Source organism: Halichoerus grypus, chromosome 5, assembly GCF_964656455.1.
Source record: "Halichoerus grypus chromosome 5, mHalGry1.hap1.1, whole genome shotgun sequence".
Lineage (NCBI taxonomy): Eukaryota > Metazoa > Chordata > Mammalia > Carnivora > Phocidae > Halichoerus > Halichoerus grypus.
Window position 1 is genome coordinate 109,464,752 of NC_135716.1, and position 22,264 is coordinate 109,487,015.

At 44.3% G+C, this 22,264-nt stretch overlaps 1 protein-coding gene across 2 annotated transcripts in view; it reads left to right on the forward strand.

Annotated features, from left to right (window-relative positions):
* The window catches only part of ALG14 (ALG14 UDP-N-acetylglucosaminyltransferase subunit), a 122,333-nt gene extending 120,233 nt beyond the window's left edge, over positions 1 to 2,100 (forward strand). The window contains exon 4 of one of the 2 annotated variants that reach the window (XM_036122675.2): positions 1,703 to 2,100. In XM_036122675.2, coding sequence (XP_035978568.1) covers positions 1,703 to 1,897 — 195 coding nt within the window. In that variant the 3' untranslated portion in view covers positions 1,898 to 2,100. Of the gene's footprint in view, positions 1 to 1,697 lie in introns of both variants that reach the window. The other variant, XM_036122679.2, reaches the window with a different exon arrangement.
* The last annotated feature ends 20,164 nt before the right edge of the window (positions 2,101 to 22,264 follow it).

Here is a 22,264-nt window from a genome sequence, read left to right on the forward strand (position 1 = left end):
CCATTTTGGGGTTGAAACCAAAGACAGAACCATAGGAGTAGCGGTTTGCCAAGGCACAAACAAGCTAATTCTGCTTGCAGTCAGCAAAAGAAAAATAATTTCAATTGGATATTTTATTTTTCTTTTCCTATTAGTACCATACCTCTTTTCTCTGTGAGGAAACAACTCAAAGAGGTGAAAAAACTTGCCTACAGTCCTACAGCTGGTAGGTGGCGGAACTGAGATTTCAAACCTACGGATGTGTGATCCCAAAACTCATTGGACACACTGTTGGGTAGGATTGTGCTTTATTCACCTTTGAAGAGCTGACAGGTGCCAGCACATTGCTATACACATAGCAGGTACTCAGTAAATGCTTTTGAAAACGAATGAATGAATAAATGATACATCTGGTGAGAAGAAAGCATAAGGACTTCTTAACGTTTTGTTCCGATGTTTTGTTCACCTCTTATCTGGGGGGCGGGGTGGGGATCAATATACACAACCTAAAATTCAGCAACCCAGAAATTCATCAAGTTTCCCTGTCCTCTGACAGGCAGCTGAGCAGAGTGGTTTAATACCAGAACATCAGGGCTCTGGGCCCAGGCTGCCTGGGTTTAACTTTTTTTTTTTTTAATTGAAATATAGTCGATATATAATATATATTAGTTCCAGGTGTACAACACAGTGATTCGACAGAGAGACGTAACAAAATGCTCACCACACTAAGTGTTGTCACCGTACAAGGTTATCACAATACTATTGACCGGATTCCCTGGGCCATACTTTTCATCCCTGTGACTGAGTTGTTTCCTAACTGCGAGTTTGTACCCTCTCCATTCCCTTCAGCAACTTAGCCCATCCCCCTACCCCCGTCCCTGCCTGGGTTTAACTTTGTCTCTGCCATTCCCCGTCACCCTGGGCAAGTTATGAGCTTCTTTGTGCCTCAGTTGTTTCATTGGTAAGGTGGGGATTCTAGTTGTGACTTCTTTATAGGGTTGTTTTGGAGATAAAGGAAGTTAATAGATGTAAAACACATTGTAAAACACAGTAAACACTCAATAAAGAGCTTTATTAACTTAAATACGTTTCTTCATAGCCCTTGTAAAACCCTTACCATCCTCTTGCAGTAAAGCCTTTCCAAAAAGTGCTTCATACCAGAGTTATGTTTGTGTTCTTTTCCTGGAGTTTCCTGAGTGTGCGCTGTGTTGACATCACATTATTAATATCTTCTGCTGCCTGTGCTAAGTTTTCAGCACGGCCCCAGATACCCCCGGGGTTTGCTGCACTTCAGTGTACCTCCAAGCATGATAACAGGAACTGAAATGGCACAAACTGAAAGCAAAATAGAAAAATTCAGCCAAGAAACGCTTGGCGACTTTTCCCCTTGCTGTGTAGTAAAAAAAAAGGTAAAACCTATGCAGGCGGGCATGTTGTACGGGGCTGTTTTGGTTTGATTTTCCAAAGATCAGTACAGAGTTTTCGTTGCTTCATTGCGCAGACAACTACTGAGTGTTTACTGTGGTGTGCCCTGATTCCCTATATACATCTGGTGTCCATCTAGCCTGGATTTTCCAGAACAATCCTCATTTTAAATGTCTTTGGCCTCTTTTCATGGAAATAAATTAACAAGGCAGGGGGAGAAAAGGCTTTGTCAGAACTTCTGGCTAGAGTTTTGCTTCATATTTACGTTCAGCTGTGTTTCTGCTTGCCCCAAGCTTAGGAGCCGCGGAGTAAAGACGTATCCACAAGTCCCGGGGAGCTGCTGGAGCCAGGTGAAGGGACTTGCCGGCGCATCTCCTCTGTTGCCCCTTTGGAGGAAGAGATTCAAATATTAAAATTTTCTTCTCTAATTCTGGTTGTTTCTTTGGGGCTGGCAATACTGGAAAGTAACTTTTTATATTATATAGTCTTATAATGTTGCTTTTTAAATTTTTTTACAATGAGAGGCATTCCTGTGATAAGCAGAAAAGAAAGTTTTTTAAACTATTGACTGAGGGGCGCCTGGGTGGCTCAGTCAGCTGAGCATCCAACTCTTGATTTCGGCTCAAGTCATGGGACCAAGCCCTGTGCTGGGCTCCACGTTCGGCGGGGAGTCAGCTTGAGATTCTTTCCCAATGCTCCTACCCCCTGCTCTCTCTCTCTCTCAAATAGATAAATAAGTCTTAAAAAAAAAATAAACTATTGACTTATTACCACAAAGAAAGTGAACATTCTATTTCTAGGCAGCCAGCTAATAAGGAGGGGCACACTGCAAGAAGCCCGAAACCATACACCCTAGGAGGACAAGGATCATCTGCTTTTCTCATCTTTGTATTCCCACAGAGGAACGCTTGATAAATATCTGCAGAGGAATGAACAAAGGCCTCTTTAATATTCTCCTCAACATCTTTGCTTGCCCAAATAAGAAGACCAAACACTGTAGGTCACCTTAAATGTGCCCAAAGTTGTATGTGACACGCACAAAATATAGAAATAGAAATCTATATCTATACCTGTATCCATCTGGATTTACCCGCAGACTAAGTATTATTTTCTTTTTTTTTTTATAAGAGACCAGTGTTTATTTTATTTTATTTATTTATTTATTTATTTAAAGATTTTATTTATTTGACAGAGAGACACAGCGAGAGCAGGAACACAAGCAGGGGGAGTCGGAGAGGGAGAAGCAGGCTTCCCGCCGAGCAGAGAGCCCGATGATGCAGGGCTCGATCCCAGGACCCTGGGACCATGACCTGAGCAGAAGGCAGACGCTTAACGACTGAGCCACCCAGGCGCCCCTAAGTATTATTTTCTTGATCGAAAGATTCACCAGATCCTTATATATAGCAAAGCCCTGTAGGTTTAAAGTCGAATTTGATTTTCTTCATTTTTCCTATGAAAGAGTGGAGTCGATGAAAAGCACTTTGGTCAAACAACAGCCCTGGGTTCGAATTCAACTTCTACCTCTGACCTATGGTGTGTCCAGGCTTTCTGGGTCTGCGTCCTTTCCACTGTGAAATGAGAAAACTTGCAAATGTTTAGGGTTCGGCATTAAAGCGCCTGGTATGGTGCCTGGAGCATGGGTATAAATGGTACCTGCTGTCTTTGTTGTTGTTTACCAAAGCTTTGGGGAACATCCAGTACAGGAATCCAAGTATAATCCCAACAATAACCGCAAATCCCAAAATGCATCAGAGAGGCTCACGATTAATTGGTATGAAAAAAGAACGCTTTCCGTGCCTAGTCCCAGCCCAGTGGTATAAATGCGTAGACCCGCAGCATTTCACGCTTGGCGTTCTGAGAGTACAGAGGCCTCCCTCACTTCCTTGTTTATGTGACGGGAGGAGGGGAAATCCCACCCTCCTCCAGCCCTTCTGAGGCCCACACAGCGAAAAATAAAGCAGCAGTTAAATTCGGGAACGAGAGCTGGAAAACCGGGAGGTTGGAACTGTAGGCTAGCCAGAGGAATAATTAAAGCTTCAGTTCAACAAAAGTACCTAAACTTCAGTGTAAACCATTCTGTCTGATAAATAAACCAAGAGCTGCGCCATATGGTGAGGTAGGAAGTCTCCCTTTGAGTGCCCCCTTCCTCTCTGAGGCATGAGGGGGCGCCGGAGGGACTGACAGGCCGGTGGGCTGAAAGCCTAGACATCCCCCCAACGTGGCCAAGCAGGGAGATTTGCTCCAGATTCATGGTTCCAACCCCCACTGAGCTTCAGGAACCAGGGACGGGGGGGGGGGGGGGGGGGGGGGGGGGGGGGGGGAAGAGGAAGGGGGAAGGAGGCAAGCGACAGGTGGGTTTCTTGCTCCAGAATGTGGTCTCCAGCAGATCTGGTTATATGGGTACCAGCCAAAAGCTACGTCTGCGGGGCGAGCTTCCCTGTGGCCTGGTGGTGCGGTGGCTCTGGCCCCTTGTGAAGACCTTTAGCAAGTCAACAAGTGAACAAACCTCCTCCTCATACCACCCCTGCCATGATCTTCTAGAATTGGGGCAAGACCTTTGGGCAGTGGATAAGGGGCCACAGGCTACTGGGCACGCTCACCTCGACCCCACACATCAGAAGATCTCCATGTCCCTTCTGTCCTTGGAGTGAGTGTGTAATGCATTAAAGTTCCGTCAGAGAGACAGAGTGGCTTTCAAGGGAGGAAACCCAGAGAACTGACCCCCTTGTCCCAAGCCAATGAGGTGTTCAGATGCTTCAGACAAGAAAAGTACAGAGGGACACAGGGCCCAAGTAGGAGAGCACTATCCTTGAAGCGTGAGTGCACAAGCGTGCACACACAAGCACACAGTATATGTAGGGAGTTTACTGAGATTTATGAGACTACAACTTGTACTTGTCTGAATTTTTTATAATTACCTAATACAGTGTTATATCCATAGTAGATGCTTGACTGATATTTGTTGAATAAATGAATATATACCTGTTGAAATAAAGAGCCCGGGGTGGTTGAGAGTGAGCTTCACAGAAGAGGTAGTAAATTACCTAGGTCATGATGGGGCATTGACCAGAATGTGGGTTATAGTGAATTTTCAGTGTTATCTACTATACAGCTTGTAGTAGTCAATCGATATTAAAAAACCAATACCAATTCCCTTCTGCTTCCATCTTATACAATATGATGGGAGGGAAGGGAGACCACTTAACTTTTGACGGATCTTTTTGCTGCTGAAGGTAAGGGTGTTGTTTCCTGAGGACCAGATGTATAGCTGTCCTGTTTTCAGTCCTGTTTTTCTGCTCTGCTTACATGCTTCTTAAAAAGAACCAAGACGGGCGCCTGGGTGGCTCAGATGGTTAAGCGTCTGCCTTCGGCTCAGGTCATGATCCCAGGATCCCGGGATCGAGTCCCGCATCGGGGAGCCTGCTTCTCCCTCTGCCTCTCTCTCTCTCTCTCTCTCTCTCTCTCTGTCTCTTACGAATAAATAAATAAAATCTTTAAAAAAAAAAAAAAGAACCAAGACACAAAAGCCCTACTGGTGAACAGCAGGGGTCACGAGCTCTTACTCTAAGAGCCTCTCATGGCCAGAAATACCCACTGCGTGGTTCTGTCAAAGATGAACACACAGGGCAGGCTCCTTGGTGATAACGTTCCCTGTGCCTGATTCTAGGCAGAGAGATCAATTGTTTATTAAAACTCGGGTAACTAGATCTTTTTGCTGCTGAAGGTAAGGATGTTGTTTCCTGAGGACTAGATGTATAGCTGTCCTATTTTCAATCCTGTTTTTCTGCTCTGTGAACATGATGAATCACAGTGTGATGATGATAGTGTATTCTTTTTTAAGATTTTATTTATTTATTTGACAGAGAGAGACACAGTGAGAGAGGGAACACAAGCAGGGGGAGTGGGAGAGGGAGAAGCAGGCTTCCCGCCGAGCAGGGAGCCTGATGTGGGGCTCGATCCCAGGACCCTGGGATCATGACCTGAGCCGAAGGCAGATGCTTAACGACTGAACCACCCAGGTGCCCCTCCAGTGCTTTTTCAAATATTGTGTCTTTGTAGAACATTTCATGTGTTCAGCATATTTTGAAAATAACATGTCTTCCTTTACCAGATCAGGAACAGCCGCTGAGTGAAGACAGGGGGAAGAGAAATATGCCATTTCTGCAAGTGTTAGTGGCTATTCTCAACATATCTTGGTGTAACTTAAGGGAATACTAGCCGCTTGTAATGGTTCATTTTATGTGTCGACCTGGCTGGGCCGTGGTACCCAGATGTGTGGTCAAGCATTATTCTGGATGTTTCTGTAAGGGTATTTTGGATGAGATTAACATTTAAATTGGTTGGTTTTATGTAAAGCGCATTGCCATCCATGATGTGGATGGGTCTCATCCAGTCAGCTGAAGACCTGAATAGAGTAAAGATCTGACCTTCTCTGAGCAAGAGGGAATCCTGCCAGCAGATGGCTTTTGGACTTGAACTGCAACATCAGCTCTTCCTGGGTCTCTAGCCTGCTGGCCCACCCTACAGATTTTGGATTTGCCATCTACCATAATCACATGAGTCAATTCCTTAAAACAAATCTCTTGATAGATTAGATAGATAGATGATAGATAGATAGGTAGATAGATAGATAGATAGATAGATAGGCATATCCTGTTGATTCTCTTTTTTTCTGGAGAACCCTCATTAATACACTGCTATAACAAATAATCCTGCACATTTCAGTGGCTGCACACAAAATTAATGTCTTGCTCAAGGAGCAGCCCAATGCCAAGGTCCCTGGTATTTCACCCTGTGGTGATTCAGGGACCCAGGCTTCTTCCATCTTAGGAGCCATTATCCTCCAGACCCTCCAAGTCCTCTCTGCCTAGCCAGCAGAAAGGAAAGTGAGAGGAGAGAGGAGCATCTGCTTCTCAACCACTTTGGCCAGATGGGACACACATCATTTCCACTCACTCTGCATTGCTGGGAACTAGTCACATGACTCCAAGGAGACTGATGGTGGGACTGGGAAGTGTGGTGCTTGACTGGGAAGCTACTTGCCAACAACTGTCCACTGTAGTAAAGGAAGAAGGACTTTGGTAACTACCGCAGTCTTCATGAACACTCACTTTCTTATCTCTGTATTTAGGACTTAGTCCACCTCAACTGTCATTCCTTTTGTGTTTTCTTTGGTGAATTTGTTTCTTTCTGACATGACAGAGAGGCTCTACTGTCATTTTCTGAGTGATTAGCCTCATATCATTAGACCTTCACAGATTTTAAATCCACCTCAACTGTCATTCCTTTTGTGTTTTCTTTGGTGAATTTGTTTCTTTCTGACATGACAGAGAGGCTCTACTGTCATTTTCTGAGTGATTAGCCTCATATCATTAGACCTTCACAGATTTTAAATCTAATAAGGAAAACAAGGTTACCACAAATTTAAAAGGTTAAATAATAATAGAAGGCAGTGTTTATTATATGTGTCAGGAGCAGGACAGATGGGAAGTACAATGAGTGTTCAGAAAAGGGAAAGAATTCTTGAGTTGTTATGTCCAGAGAAAGCATTTAGGGAAGTGAACTTGAACTGAGCCATTACATATGAGTGGGATTTCAATAAGCAGAAGGGAATGGGGAGAACATTCCAAGGAGGGTGAATAGGAGGCATGAGCAAAAAAACAGAGGCAGGAATGAGAAAGTCATTTTTGAGGAATAGTCAATAAACCAATCTAACTGGAGAGAATACAGGGGAGAACATTGGCTTAAAAGGGGGGGGGGTAAATTAAACCTAGGTTCTGTTTGAAGTTGATTAAAGTAATATATAAATACTGGATATCCTGGGACCCCAGCATGGCTCATTGGTTAAGCATCTGTCTTCAGCTCAGGTCATGATCCCAGGGTCCTGAGATCGAGCCCCACATAGGGCTCCCCACTCAGGAGCCTGCTTCTCCCTCTCCCTCTGCTGCTCCCCCTGCTTAAGCTCTCTCTCTCTCTGACAAACAAACAAACAAAGAAATGCTGGAGATCCTTGGAAGAGTGTTGGAAGAATGGCACAGAAGTTTGCAGGACGGCTTGGAGGGAAGCACACAGAGGCAGGAGCCCAGAACCTTCATGACCCTTGATGATATAATCTTGTGGTTGCCCTTGTGTTAGGTCAGAACTGTTTTAATTGCGTGTGAAAGAAGTGCAATTTTAGGGGCGCCTGGGTAGCTCAGTCGTTAAGCATCTACCTTTGGCTCAGGTCATGATCCCAGGGTCCTGGGATCGAGCCCCACATCGGGCTCCCTGGTCGGCAGGAAGCCTGCTTCTCCCTCTCCTTCTACTGCTCCCCCTGCTTGTGTTCCCTCTCTTGCTCTCTCTGTCAAATAAATAAATAAAATCTTTAAAAAAATAAAGAAGTGCACTTTATCAGGCTTAAGCAAAAAGAGAATGTCTTGGTTTATGGAAAAGGGTGATCTAGGCTGCCTCTGTTTCAAGCATGGCTGGACTCCAGGAGCAAAAGCGCATCATTAGAGTTCGCTCTGCCCATCCCTCGGCACTACATGACTCTGTGTGCAACCCTTTCCTGTATGAGGGACAACATGGTATTGGCAGCTCCAGCCTCACCTCCTTGGCAAGCCCGGCAAAAAGAGACAGCTTCCTAGATCGTGCCTATGGGGAAGTCCCGGGACGGATGCTTCTTGCCCAGGTTTGAGTCATATATGCATCCTGGAGCCTACCCTGTGGACAGAGGGGTGGATTCTTCTGGCCAGTGCTGGGCCATGTGCCCCCTGCAAGGGAGAATAAAGGTATTTGGGGGAGGGTATGGTAAGGCTAACCTGCCCCATCTGAAATAGCAGAATGAGTTTTCTTTTTAAATTAATTTATTTATTTGAGAGGGGAAGAGGGAGAGAGACAGAGAGAGTGCGCGAGTGAGCAGGAGCAGGGGGGAAGGGCAGAGGGAGAAGCAGACTCCCCGCTGAGCCTGGAGCCCAAAGCAGGGCCTGCGCTCATGACCTGAGCTGAAGGCAGATGCTTAACCCACTGAGCCACCCAGGTGCCCCCAGCAGAATGGATTTACCATGAGAAAGAGAATTTATTATCAGAAGTAGGAAAAGAGTGCAGTTCACTACAATATCCAGTTTTTTTGCATTAGGCTTTCCTTTAAAAAAAATTTTTTTTTAAGTTTCTCATTAAACAAGTGAATATTTGAGTGCCTTTTCATTGGCTGGATCATGTTTTACTAATATCTTACATCTCATCTCCCTATATCACCTGTGCTAGTACAAAGCATATAGTAAACACTCAGCTTTGTCTCTGAATTCTACTCCGGAATATCTTGCGCTCAACCCTCCATCCACACTCCCCATCCTGGTCCTGTGGACAATGCCCTCGGGCTTCTTCCCTGGCATCTTGAAACAAACCCCCTGCTGGGCTTCCTGCCTCTAATCTCATTTAAGTCCAGTCAGAGAAAGGTATCATAAGACCTCACTGATCTGAGGAATTCTTAATCTCAGGAAACAAACTGAGGGTTGCTGGAGTGGTGGGGGTGGGAGGGATGGGGTGGCTGGGTGATAGACATTGGGGAGGGTATGTGTTATGGTGAGCGCTCTGAACTGTGTAACACTGATGAACTTTCTAATCCATCATGTACAAACCAGCAGAGTCTTCTTCCTAAAACACAGGTCAGACCGTGATGGATTTTGACAGGGAACAAAACTCCATAATCCTTAATATGGGGATGTATTTAATGCACAGACATTCCTCCCCTCCCTGTATTACAGCCCTTTGCAACGTGACTTCGCTCTTCTCCTCTTGAGGCATGGAGTCTGTTTTCCTGCCTCCTTGAATCCAGGTTGGCCTTGTGATTTGGTTTGACAAACGAAATGCAGCAGATGGGACATGAGGGTTCTGAAGCTTAGGCAGCTTCTGCTTGGCTGGTTTGGAGGGTTGCCCCAAGACTCTGATGTAAGGAAGCCAGTCTGGGCCAGTGGAGGGTAAGAAGCCAGGTGGGGAAGAACTGGGGCTTTCTAGCCAATAGCCAACACCCGGCACCAACGGCCAGACTTCAGAGTGAGGCCTCTTGGACCTCCCAGCCCGCTAATTCTCTGGCTGTATGCAGACACATTAATAAGCCCAGGAAAAACAATAGCGGGATACCCAGCCAAACCAGAGTATCATGAGAAATAATAAATCATTGTTGTTTTAAACCATTAAGTCTGAGGGCAGTTTGTTTTGCAGCAATTGGATAACCGAAACAGGTAGAATCAATAGGATTTGTTTGAAGGTGAGGAAGAAGACTAGAATGACTCCCATTCATTGAGGTTTTAGGAAATAATGAGTTCATGTGAGGGGGTCATGAGCACTGGGAGCCTTCGGGATATTCCAGTAAGGATGTCCAATAGGTAGTAAGTATGTGGATCTGGGGCGGCCTGGATTGCGTCATCGGTGTCAGTAGTGGGGAGTGGATTAAATTACCCAGGGCGACCCAGTGGACAAGAGGAGCCAGAAGCCAAAGGTCAGAAGCGAAAGCCTTGGGGAACACTAACATTTAAAGATGGGCAGAGGAAAGAAAGCCAGAAGAGGAGATAGATTTGCAACACAGTTAAAAAGGGATAGAGTGTTTTGTACTTTGCTTTTATTCTTTACTTCTTTCAGGTTGGTCAAAAAGGAAAAAAAGAGAAGTAGAGGAAGCCAAGAAGCTACCTGGGATGGTAGTGTAAGGATGTCCTGATGACCTAATCAGTCATTCTCGGGATGCAAACCACCCTTGCACACGCAGCAGGTCAGTGGTGAGATGCTGCCCCATTGCATGCCGGGGCACAGGTGAGATGCTTAGCTCAGTGGCATGGCAAACTGTGGGGGGGGGTGGAGGGGGAGCTCCTTTAACCAACTTTGCCACCCAAACCCTTTTACCCAGACAGAGATGTGAGAAAACCCAAACCAATTCAGAGAAATATAGACAGACTAGGCAGTCCAGTCAATGAGGGAGAGCGAGAGATGTAGGCAGAGATGCAGTCACAGAGGGACATGCATCAAAATCTACAGAACACAGGCACAGCAAGGACAGAGACAAAGATACAAGAAAATAGCAGAGGGGTGTTTCTCGAACTGTCCTACCTCTCCTTCAACTTTGTACCTCTCTCAGATCCAATACCACTATAGCTTTATGAATACTGTCCTGTGGGATACTTGATTATTCCATTTATATTTCAGGATATGTAAGTATACATTACGTATTTATGCCAGAGTCAGAAACTCCCCATCCAAAACACCACTGTAACAGTTTAAATTAACAGAGCCACTGATACTCTTTACAATATGTGGGGTATGTGTGTGGGTGCTTAGTAATCAGATCCTATCCCCAAAACAAGCTCCACTATCTCGGATTTGGTCTCCTCATTTTACAAATTTTTTGACATTTTCTTTAAGACTGCAGCACTGTTTACAACTCCCTGCCTCTTAACCTAAGATTCATCTTAACAAACATACACTGAGTACCCGCACTGTGTGAGGTTCTGTAGGACACACACAGATGTAGGCAGTGGTGTTCTGGTAGACCAGCACTCCAGAAAAAAAAAGAGATCTGATTTATAGCATTTGTCAATTTTTGCAGTATAAACACTCCTACACGGCTGATTTCAGGCTACCGGTGGTTTAACAGCTGACTTACAAAAATCCTGAATACTTAGCTTCTCCGGGACAAACATTTAAGAATAAGTTGCCAGATGGAGGAAATCTGAGGTGCCCCAGACAACAGCCAGTGTCAACTGTCAGCTGTGTGTGGGAAACTGTGTTGGTCCAGACAGTCAGCGGGCTGTCCTGACAAAGTGTGCCCAGGCAAGACCAGCACAAGAACCTCCCAGACAAGCCAAAGAATCATGAGGAATTTGAAGCTGTTTATTAAGCCACTAAGTTTGGGGATGGTTTGTTACATAGCAGTAGCTGACTAATACACATGAATTACAGCCTGTGCGGGGAAGGGCTGCTCAGTAGGGAAGCAGGAGCCGTTTTCAGCCTGCCTTCGTTTGGCATCACAGTCCTAATCACAGGCTCTCTGGGCAATTTTGATCTTTCTTTTTGCAGGGAGCAAGACTTCCTGCCTGCCTGGTGCTGAACATAAACATTGGCACCTCTGATGCTCTTGGCCCTTTGAATATGCTGCCCAGTCGAATTTTTAATTGGACTGAACAAAGCAAAGGTCCATATATATAAGCAGTTGTTTTAGGAAAATGTTTTATTGAAAATCCAGGACTGATGATTTCCTGAAGTAAGGGGAATTGGAACTGCCATGAGCAAGACCACCCAAAGGCAGACAGAGCATTTAATAACACCCTTCTCGTTTTATTGTCTCTTCTGGGTACTGACTTTTCTTATCTGTCCCACCATGTGTAACAGACTTTGACCAACTACAACTGATTTGTTAAATATTGACTTGAGAGAGTAGCAAAGATCCAGGACTCATTTATTCCTGTACATTCCTAAAGCTAGTATTCTGTGTGGGGCTTACGCTCTGTTTCTGCACACGTTTGCATAGCAGACCCCAGCCCCTCGAAGGGACTTTCTCTTACTAAAGACTTCCAAAGGCAAGATCTGTCCCCTTGGCCTGTGTATCATTATCATATGGGAAACACGGGTAACTCCAAAGTATCAGGAACCACTGAACCAATGAAAAAACATTACCTCAAATATTCAGTTTCCTAAAGAAAAGAAAGAAAATGCTGATCACAGAAGTCAAGATAGTGTTTCCTCCCAGGAGGAGGGAGAGGCTTGATTAGGGAGAGACAGAGAGAGAAAGCTTCCAGTAATGTTCTATGCCTTACCTGGGCAGTGGGGTCCCATGGCATTTGCTTCGTAATAATTGTATTTTAAGTATTCATGTAATGTTTATACTCTTTTGTGGATGTAGGTTTTATTTCACAATAAGAAAAATAATTAGGCGTGCCTGGATGGCTCAGTCAGTAGAGCGTGCGACTCTTGGTCTTGGGGTCATGAGTTCAAGCCCCACGTTAGGTATAAAGATTACTAAAAATAAAATAAAATCTTTAAAAAGATCAGTTTAATAGTAATGCATTTTGGGGGCACCTGGTTGGCTCAGTCGGTTAAGTGTCTGCCTTCGGCTCAGGTCATGATCCCAGGGTCCTGGGATCGAGTTCCGTATCGGCCTCCCTGCTCCTCGGGGAGCCTGCTTCTCCCTCTGCCTGCCGCTGCCCCTGCTTGTGCGTGCTCTCTCTATCAAATAAATAAATAAAATCTTTAAAAATAAATAAATAAATAAATGTAATGCATTTTGTGTTCTTATTTTTTTATTGTATCACCTGAGAACTTGTGAGAAATGAAGAATGTGGACGCCCCCCCCCAGACTTACTAAGCCTACTGATCCCCATATGCACATTAATGATTAAGAAGCACTGTCCAAGATTAAAAGACCGTAAGTCACTAGTCCTGAGGTATTGGGAAAGTCACCTTATCCTTGCCTTAGTTTCTCATCTGCGAAATGGGCGTACTACAGATCTGGCCTCCCTTCCAGGCTGCTGTGAGGAGAGTATGAGAAGGTACACCCGAAAGCACTTTGAAAAGACAGTAAAGCACCCTCTAAATGTTAGGGCCTGTTATCATCTTGGGATAGAGCCCCGATTCCAAAGAGGCAAACAATGATCACTCCCTTAAATTTCATATTTTCTGGAATCTTTTTCAACTGATTCTGCTTTGTCAAAACTTGCTTTCCTCCCTGCCCTGAGGGTATCACCAGCTTTGTGACCAGATGCAAGGTCCTCCGTGCCCTTCGCAGCACCTCTAGGGCAGAGAGCCTTCTTTCCAAAGGCACTGGGGTCACCAACAAGACTCTGACAAATCGAATCCTGTCATATGACAGCAGTGTTCTGGGCTCAGCTGGGCAGAAGTAGAGCTACAGAGGGATCGTGAACATGAGGTAGGCAGGCCTCAGACATACTCCCGATTGCTCATGGCTCTCGCTTTAAAAAAAAAAAAGCAGTACTCCTGTGCTCTGCACATGGGTAAGACTCAAAAAGTAATGATAACTATGTGCATGATTTCATAAGATATTAAACCTTCCAAGCTTCGAAAAATACTGAACCAGTTCACAAAAGGCCAAATGGACAGATAAAGTGCTTATTGGTGTGACTGGCCCAGGTTTCTTGCATTAGGTTCCTTCTGCTGAGTTTCAAGAGGTAACGCATTGGTATTTAAAGATGCAATACATAACTGCTAGATATTCACTTGTTATTAATTATTCATTTGTTTCAACACATCTTTGAAAGCCAGCCTGCCCCAGGTTCTGTACCTGGTTGTGTTTGTGTTCTACCAGCACGACATGGAGAGGTACAGATGTGTGTGTGTATATGTGGAGGGTTTCTGATGACCACATTAGAAGAAAGGAAAACAAGAAAGAAAAAGAAAGTGTGTGGTGAAATTTTTATTTTTTTTAAAGATTTTATTTATTTGTCAGAGAGGGAGAGCTAGAGACCACAAGCAGGGGGAGTGGGAGGAGGGAGAAGCAGGCTTCCCGCTGAGCAGGGAGCCCGATAAGGGACTCGATCCCAGGACCCTGGGATCGTGACCTGAGCCGAAGGCAGATGCTTAACCAACTGAGCCACCCAGGAGCCCCAAGATTTTTTTTTTTACTTAATCTCTACACCCCACGTGGCGCTCGAACTCACAACTCAGAGATCAAGAGTCACGCAATCTTCCAACTGTGCCAACCAGGCACCCCTAATTACACAATGATTAATGAACGGAACTAGGGGCACCTAGCTGGCTCAGTCAGTGGACCATGTGACTCTTGATCTCAGTGTTCAAGCCCCACGTTGGGTGTAGAGATTACTTAAAACTAAAATCTTTCAGGAAAATTAATAAAATAAAGGGACTAGACATCAACTTGGAAAAAAGCCATCAAACTTATTAATGTCCTTATCATGACTATTGGTAGTCTACAGATGGCGTTTGTGCAGAAAAGAATTAACATAGCAAGGCTGAACTGTGAGCCACGAAGAGGCCTGCTTGCAAGGTTGGCTCTTGGCAGGTGTCTGGGAACTTAAGCTTTGAGAAAGTTCCCACCCTTAACTGATAAGAGTGGCTCGCTGTGCCTAAACTGTTTATCCAAACAACGTGATTTATGCTGAACACCTGTTTTCCTTCTGCTGAGCCCGGCACAGACCCTGAGGCTGGGCTCTCAGAGGCTCTCTCTTCATCTGGGTGTATGCCAGGCGGAGACTGCCTCCGTGACCAGCCTCCAGACAAAACCCTGGCCACCGAGTCTCCAATGGGCAACATTTTTATGTGTGCTCTCACGTGGAGAATTCATTGCTGGGAGGATTAGTATGTCCTGTGTGGCTCCACGGGGAGAGGACCCTTGGAAGCTTGCGCCTGGTTTTCCCCAGCCTTCACCCATATGCTTCTTCCCTTTGCTGGCTGCTTGGTATCCTTTGGCTTTAATAAAGCAGAGCCTTGAATACAATGGGATGCCGAGTTGTGTGAGGTCTTCTCGGGAATCACTGAACCTGGAGGTGGTCTTGGGGACCTCCCAACATAGCGCTAAACTAGGTGCCTCTGAATGAAAAACAGGTTTTGGGAAAATACCACAGCACTATCTAATGTAATGTCAGTAAATGAACACACCGTTTCATAAAAAGCCTCAGAAACATAGGATCTGGAAAAAAAAAGGTTCCTGAAGAAGTTAAGGATAAGAATGCTGCCAAGCAGCGTAATGTCCTCAATGACCGTTCCCTGAAATTAGGAGCTGTTCGGAACCTCTCGGCACTCTAAAGGCTTACTGCAGTGTTTAGAGGAAAGCACAAAGTGGAAAGTGCTGTCATTTACAATTTTTAGATCACTGAGCTTTAAAAGCCCTCTTGCTCCACTCATAACCATTCTTCCCCAGTGGACTTGATTTCATTCCCACTATTAATGAGGCTAATTTCGATATTCATTCGCAAATCCTGTGTGTTTGAAGAGTAAAATGTTTGAATGTATCCTGTTACAGAGATTTCTAGACTAATTGCTTTAGCATCAGTTTGAAACATACTTATTCAACAAGAATTAATTGAATACCTTCTATATGCCAGGCAGACTTGTAAAATTCTTGGGTATAACCTGAATCCTGCTGTTCTCATTATGATTACCGCAGAATGCAGCTTACAGGCCCTTGTTAGGCAAGCCTCTCAAAATCCCTTGCTTCATTTTTCTCTTAAAGATGATCAACAAAAGCATGGATTTGGGGTATGTTGTTATGCTGGGCTTTGGATCAAATGAACTAGTCAAGTGTATTGTTTTCCATCCCTTTGATGAAATGCAGATTTTCCATTAAAGAAGCAAATCCTCCATTTAAAAAGCACTTAATAGAATGGTACTTCTTTCCAGCTGGTAAAATTTAGAACACCGAAAACAGTTTCATGTAAGACTCTTCTCCAAGTTCAGGGTAGAGCGGTTTCATTTGAGGGTGAGCTGGAGGCCCTGGTATTTAACGCACACATCACGAGAGCATTTGTCCTGCACAGGGGGGAGGGACCCCTCTAGTCCTGGTTTACATAACAGTGGGTGAAGATCTTTGTTGCGTTATTGTTGTGGAGCACGGCCCCTCCCTCGGAGCGCTGCCAGATTTCAGGGAAGGGCCGGGGCCAAAACTGTTAGTATTTTCCTCTTTAAGTCTCAAATCGAGACACTCTCTGATCCTCCTGCAGGCCCAACCTTTCTGTTCTTTGAAGTAATTTGGAAGTCTACAGACTATAACAGGTAAAACTAATGGAGACGGATAGTAAATGCACCCAGCTGCAAAAGGGTACGTTAAGTTCAATCAGGATTTATCCACAGAGCATTGGCACCGTGGAAACCCTGAGCTGGAAACAAAAATGTGGCCCTTGCCTTCAAGGAGCGCGTCATCAGGTTGATGGTCTCCGGCAAGGCTCTTTCGTGTCAAGGAAGAGAGGCCCCCTGGGCTCGCTTATGCAAAGCCAAGGATTTATGATAAGCAAGGGCGAGCAAGCTGCTGGGAGTTAGTAAGAGAATGAAACCAAGAAGTGGGTGCCAACTGAAAGCAGCGGGGTTCTCCTTGTCTCGAGGGTCCCAAGTGTCTCACTGCTGCTTTTTCTCATGGTCTCTATTTCTCGTTGACTTGCTAGTGACCAGCTAGCTGTGGGAGCTTGAAACCAGCTAAGATTGCTCATTATTCTCCCCTTCTATGAGGATAGACTTTTAGCTGGACGCAAGGCTACCCAGCCAAAGGCCACCCTTCCAAGCCTCCCTTGCTGCAAATTGTAGCCGTTTATTAGGCTCTGGCCAATGCGATACGGAAGGAAGTGATATGTACAACGTCAGGGTATGATCTTCAATGGAAAGGAGTGAGCTCCTCTCTCCTTCCTTTTCCCTCCATCCTGCCTAGGCGTGGATAAGGATGGCAGGAGATGAAGCCATTGCCTTTGACCCGGAAATGAAAGCTGCCAGTAGAGGCTGTTGGAGGCGTAAGGCAGGAGCTTGGGTCCATGGAACTCCATGGAACCATCATATTAGTGAGGGACTCTTACATGAAAGGAAAACATGCTTCTATCTCATTTAAGCTGGGGTTATATTGGGTCTTTACTTTTTTTTTTTTTTAAGATTTATTATTTATTTGAGAGAGAGAGAGAGCACAAGCAGGGGGAGGGACAAAAGGAGAGGGAAAGAATCTCAAGCAGACTCTGCAGAGCGCAGAGCCCAATGCAGGGCTCGGTCCCAGGACCCTGAGACCACGACCTGAGCTGAAATCAAGAGTCAGACACTTACCCGACTGAACCACCCAGGTTCCCCGTATTGGTTCTTTATTAAAGAAGCTGGAACCTGTAACCTAAGTAATAAACCTGCTGTGTCTGCTTTTCTACCTATAAAATGGAACATGCTCACCTTACAGCTTCTACATTTGTAAGACTTAAGTTAAAGTGACTGACCTAGAATCAAATACCCAGGCAAGAGAATCGATCACCCCATCTGGGTCTTCTAGTCAGCTAAGCTGTCCGGGGAGAGTCAAGGAATCCACGGCTCGCAGCTGGGGCTCAGCCTGTGGGAGGGGTGAAGTGAGAGGGGTCTTCAGAGGAGGGCTGTCTACTTTATTGACCTTAGCTTCTGTCCTGAGACTAACCATTCCTAGAGACATGTATGTATTATTTTAGAAATAAATAATTCATAACAGGTCAAAGCAAAGTAGACGCATTAAGTAGATTACTGAGTGAGAAGGAAATCTTCGAAATTGGAAGAACAACCAACACCACTCTCCTAATTAATAAAGTCTCCTGTGGATGTGAGGTGGACTGGCCAGCTATGGGGTGACCTCGTCCTCCCACACACATCTTCCGTGGCTGCTTGTTCTGCCGAAGAGGATGACAGCCCTAAATAAGAAGAAAGACTCTCGGGTCATGCATAGTCAAGGAGCTATGTTCTCCTGCTGGACCCCCAAACCACACATAATTCACATGGGAAGTTTTGGGTAGATAAGGGGGTGTTTTAGCTGGAAGCAAGGAATGTCAGACTGAAGAGCAGCACTTTTAGGGTATTGGTGGGTCCCCTGGGAAATGAAATGATAGTAATAAAGAATGCTTTTCCCAATGAGGGTGGAGGATTCTGTGCGTTCATCCTCTTGTCTCTTCCCCCCATGCTCTCTGCCCTTGCAGCCGGCGACCAGCAGGAGGGTGTGATAGTTCAGAGGATGCGCTCTGGGCCCCTGCTAAGTCCCCTGGCAGGCACCCCCTCCAGGCCAGTTTCTCTGATTTCTCCTATAGAAGGACTATGACAGTACTGTCACAGGGTTATGTGAGGACTTACAGAGGTAATATGTAGGAAGTGCTCAAAACAGTGCCTGGCACAGACTCAGTGCTGTGCATGTTAACTATCACTATTAATTAAACTTCTAATAATCATTATTATTCTTTCATTAAGCAAATGCTTATGAAGCCCCTGCTTGGCTCCGAGAGGAAGAGACCCAGCCGAGGTAAGTAACGTGCCCAAAGTCTCACAACTGAGAAGTATTGGTGCTGGTTTGGACCAGATGGGTCTAGTTCCAAAAAGGGGGAAGTCGGGGGGGGGGGGTGCTCTGAGGGGAATTCTTATCAATTTCAACACATACCCTCCCTTCTTTCTTTTTTTCCTTGCTTTTAATATGGACATCATAGATGTAGAAGAATTAGTCTCTAAATTTCAGGAGCACACAGTCCAGTGAAAAGAGAGACTAGACCATTATAATATAGTGCTATCATGTCTATGACAGAGGTCAAAAACGAAAAGGCATAGGAACCCAGAGTGGGTGCTTAACCAGACTCCGAGGAGCAGGGAAGGCTTCCTGGAGGAGGTGATTAATGAGCCTAGTAGGCTAAAGCCTCGTAAAGCAGAAGACGACATATGGAAAAGGCTTTATCTGGACACAACTGTTTTCCTAAATTACTAAAAGCAGGTCATTGCCTAGAACACAGAATGTGAAGGTGAAACACAGGCTTGGAGAGCATTTTTTGGTTGTTTGGGGTGTGTGTGTGTGTGTGTGTGTTATTATCCAGGCTGGTTATTACTGAGACATTCCATGTGAAAAGGACTTTGTAAACTCCAAGAGGTTTGGAGTTGATCCTGGAAGCACAGGTGAGTCCTACAGTTGCTGGAAAAAGTAACTGGATGCACTGCTGTCCTTGGGCACCTGGGTTTTGGTTAAATCAAAGATAGAAGGACAAATGTCTTGACTTTTTCTGAATCAGTTCAGAGAGTAAAACACAAGCAGGGAAAGCCATGACTTTGAAGTTGTGGGCTTTGTCTTGCTGACTCCTGTCTCTCCAAAGTCTAGGACAGAACTTGGCACACAGCAAACACCCAACACACATTGGTTGAATGAATGAATGAGTTGGATGAAAAGATGTGTATTTTAAGAGCACCCTTTGCCAACCTTCATTTATCCTTTGTGGGTTGATGCTGACTAGAACAGTATTTTTGGCTTGCATCTGAAGGAGCTGACAAATTATTAAGTTATATATTAACCAGTCTTTTGGTTATATATATGACTCAGCAGTTCTGAGGAGCTAACACTGCATTTTTTTTTTAATTGAAGTATAATTGACTACACTGCAACTTTAACTCATAAATAGTTAAGTGTGGCCACCTGTTTGACACTCAGAACTCGGCTACGAACCAGTAAGGAACAGATCCATAACATGACCCCTGTCCCATGGAGGTAAGATGTCATAGGAAGATGGGGATAACATATGAAGAGGATCAGAATATGCCACCCCAAAATATGTAGCTTTGGCATAAGAATTATTTTGAGGTGAAGGCAATTAAGAAACAGCAGACGTGGGAGGAACCCTCTGTCCTCCCCTCTTCTGCCTAAAATCGGGGCACAATTTCCCTTTGTGAAATTCTCCCCCCTCCTCTCTTCTGTACCAGGAAGGGAAGAGCGATTCTTAATCCCTGGAGAATCTTATCACTGGAGTTTGCATAACAAACCTTACTAAAATAACCCTTATCTCCATTCATTTCCCTCATATATTTACCTTCCCACAATATAACACCCCTAGAAGCCAAAATCTTTTAACTTCCCGCCTTGTCCCTTCTCCACAATTTATTGCCCCTGGTTAAAATGGTATAGAAGTTCTCAAGCCCAACCTCGTTCTTTGGGTTTTCACTTCTCCTCTGGGAAGCTCCCATGTGCATGCAGATAAATCTGTGCTGTTAATCTGTCTTTTGTTGGTTTAATTTACAGTCATCATTTACAAAACCCAAGAGGTTAGAGGAAAAGTTTTTTTCCTCCCCTGCACATGCATGATAGGAGGGTGATCACTACCAAGGCTAATTGCGTGATAATGATGAATGGTGCTTTAACTCACAGGTACCAAGATAAGAATATGTGAATAAATGGAGTGTAAGATAAATAATTGAGGGTTAGGTTTTAATAAAGTAAGTGCAATTTCCCCTTGGGAACATATGTTTAAAAAGTAATAATATAGGGGCGCCTGGATGGCTCAGTCAGTTGAGCCTCTGCCTTTGGCTCAGGTCATGATCCCAGGGTCCTGGGATTGAGCCCCACATCAGGCTCCCTGCTCAGTGGGGAACCTGCTTCTCCCTCTCCCTCTGCCCCTCCCCCCTGCTTGTGCGCGCTCTCTCTCTCTCTCTCTCTCTGTGTCAAATAAATAAATAAAATCTTTTAAAAAAAGTAATATACAGTTGACCCTTGAACAACATGGGTTTGAACTGTGTGGGTCCCTTATATGCAGATTTTTTACAGTGCAGGACTATAAGAGAAAATGTATTTTCTCTTCCTTATGATTTTCTTAATAACATTTTCTTTTCTCTCATTTGTTTTATTGTAAGAATACAGTATATAAAAACATATAAAAATGTGCTGTTTATGTCAACAGTAGGCTAATTATTAGTTAAGGTTCTGGGGAGTCAAAAGTTATACATGGGTTTTAGAGCATGGGGGTGAGGTAGGGGGCCAGAGTTCCTAACCCCTGCATTATTCAAGGGTCAACTGTCAAAGAAATTTCATGTCACCATGTGAGGAAAATATTTTTGTTTCATTTCTCCTATATGACTTATGGCAGGCAGGAGTAAAACCAAGCAACTCAAAGGCAAATTTTAACAGCTGAAATGGATTTTTTTTTTTGTATTGGGAATAATGCCTATAAATCCTATCCATACCTTCTTCATGCTGAAAGTAAAGTGTACTTACATCACTTTACAGAGCAGTTTCCTTGAAAACTTTTTGCAAAAAGACTAGGTGAGGCCAAAATGTTTTTTAAACTTGTGATCATGATCCAAGCATTTTAAAGTGCAAAACTGGAGAAAGAAATGGAAACTAGTAGAGTAGCCAATTTGAAACACACACAAAAAAGAGTGGACAAATTTTTTCCTACTGTGTCGACCACATTCCTCCCCTAAGTAGTAAGGATTTTACTTGAACAAGCATAATAACATAATAGGTGCTTATTTATTTAGAATGGCTGGAAAATGAGTCCACGTACTTAATTTCATTTTTTGGATGAGTTATCAGATACACCACTCAAGAATTTTTTTTTTAAAGATTTTATTTATTTATTTGACAGAGAGAGAGATAGCGAGAGCAAGAACACAAGCAGGGGGAGTGGGAGAGGGAGAAACAGGCTTCCCGCCGAGCAGGGAGCCCGATGTGGGACTCGATCCCGGGACCCTGGGATCATGACCTGAGCTGAAGGCAGACGCTTAACGACTGAGCCACCCAGGTGCGCAAGAATTTTTATTTTTAAGTCACCTCAATACTTAACTTATCTGGGCTTATTTTAATCTTTCTTTAATTCAGAAAACAAGCACAGAAGGATTTTTCAAGACCTTACTCCTTCAAGGCCGAACTCCTCAGTAGCCTTCAATATCTTGCTTGATCTGGCCTGTGTGGGGCAGGCTAAATCGGTAAAGGGGATTAAGAGGTACAAGGTTGGAGTTATAAAATAAATAAACTATGGGGATGCAATGTACAGCACAGGGAATATAGTCAAGTACATTGTAATAACCTTGTATCATGACAGATGGTAACTAGGGTTAGTGTGGGCATCATTTCAAAATGTATAAAAACATCAAATCACTATGATGTGCACCTGAAATTAATAGGCTATTGTATGTCAATTATACTTGAATTTAAAAAAAATTTAACTTATAGAAACAGAAAGTAGATTAATGGTTACCAGGGGTTAAGGAGGTAGAGGAGATAGGAAGATGTTGGTCAAAGGGTATAAACTTCCAATTATAAGATGAGTAAGTTCCAGGGATCTAATGTACAGCATGGTGACTACAATTAACAATAGTGTATCGTATACTCGAAAGCTGCTCTGAGAGTAAAACTTAAATGTTCTCACCACCACCACCACCAATAAAAATGGTAATTATGTGAGGTGAGGGATGTTAA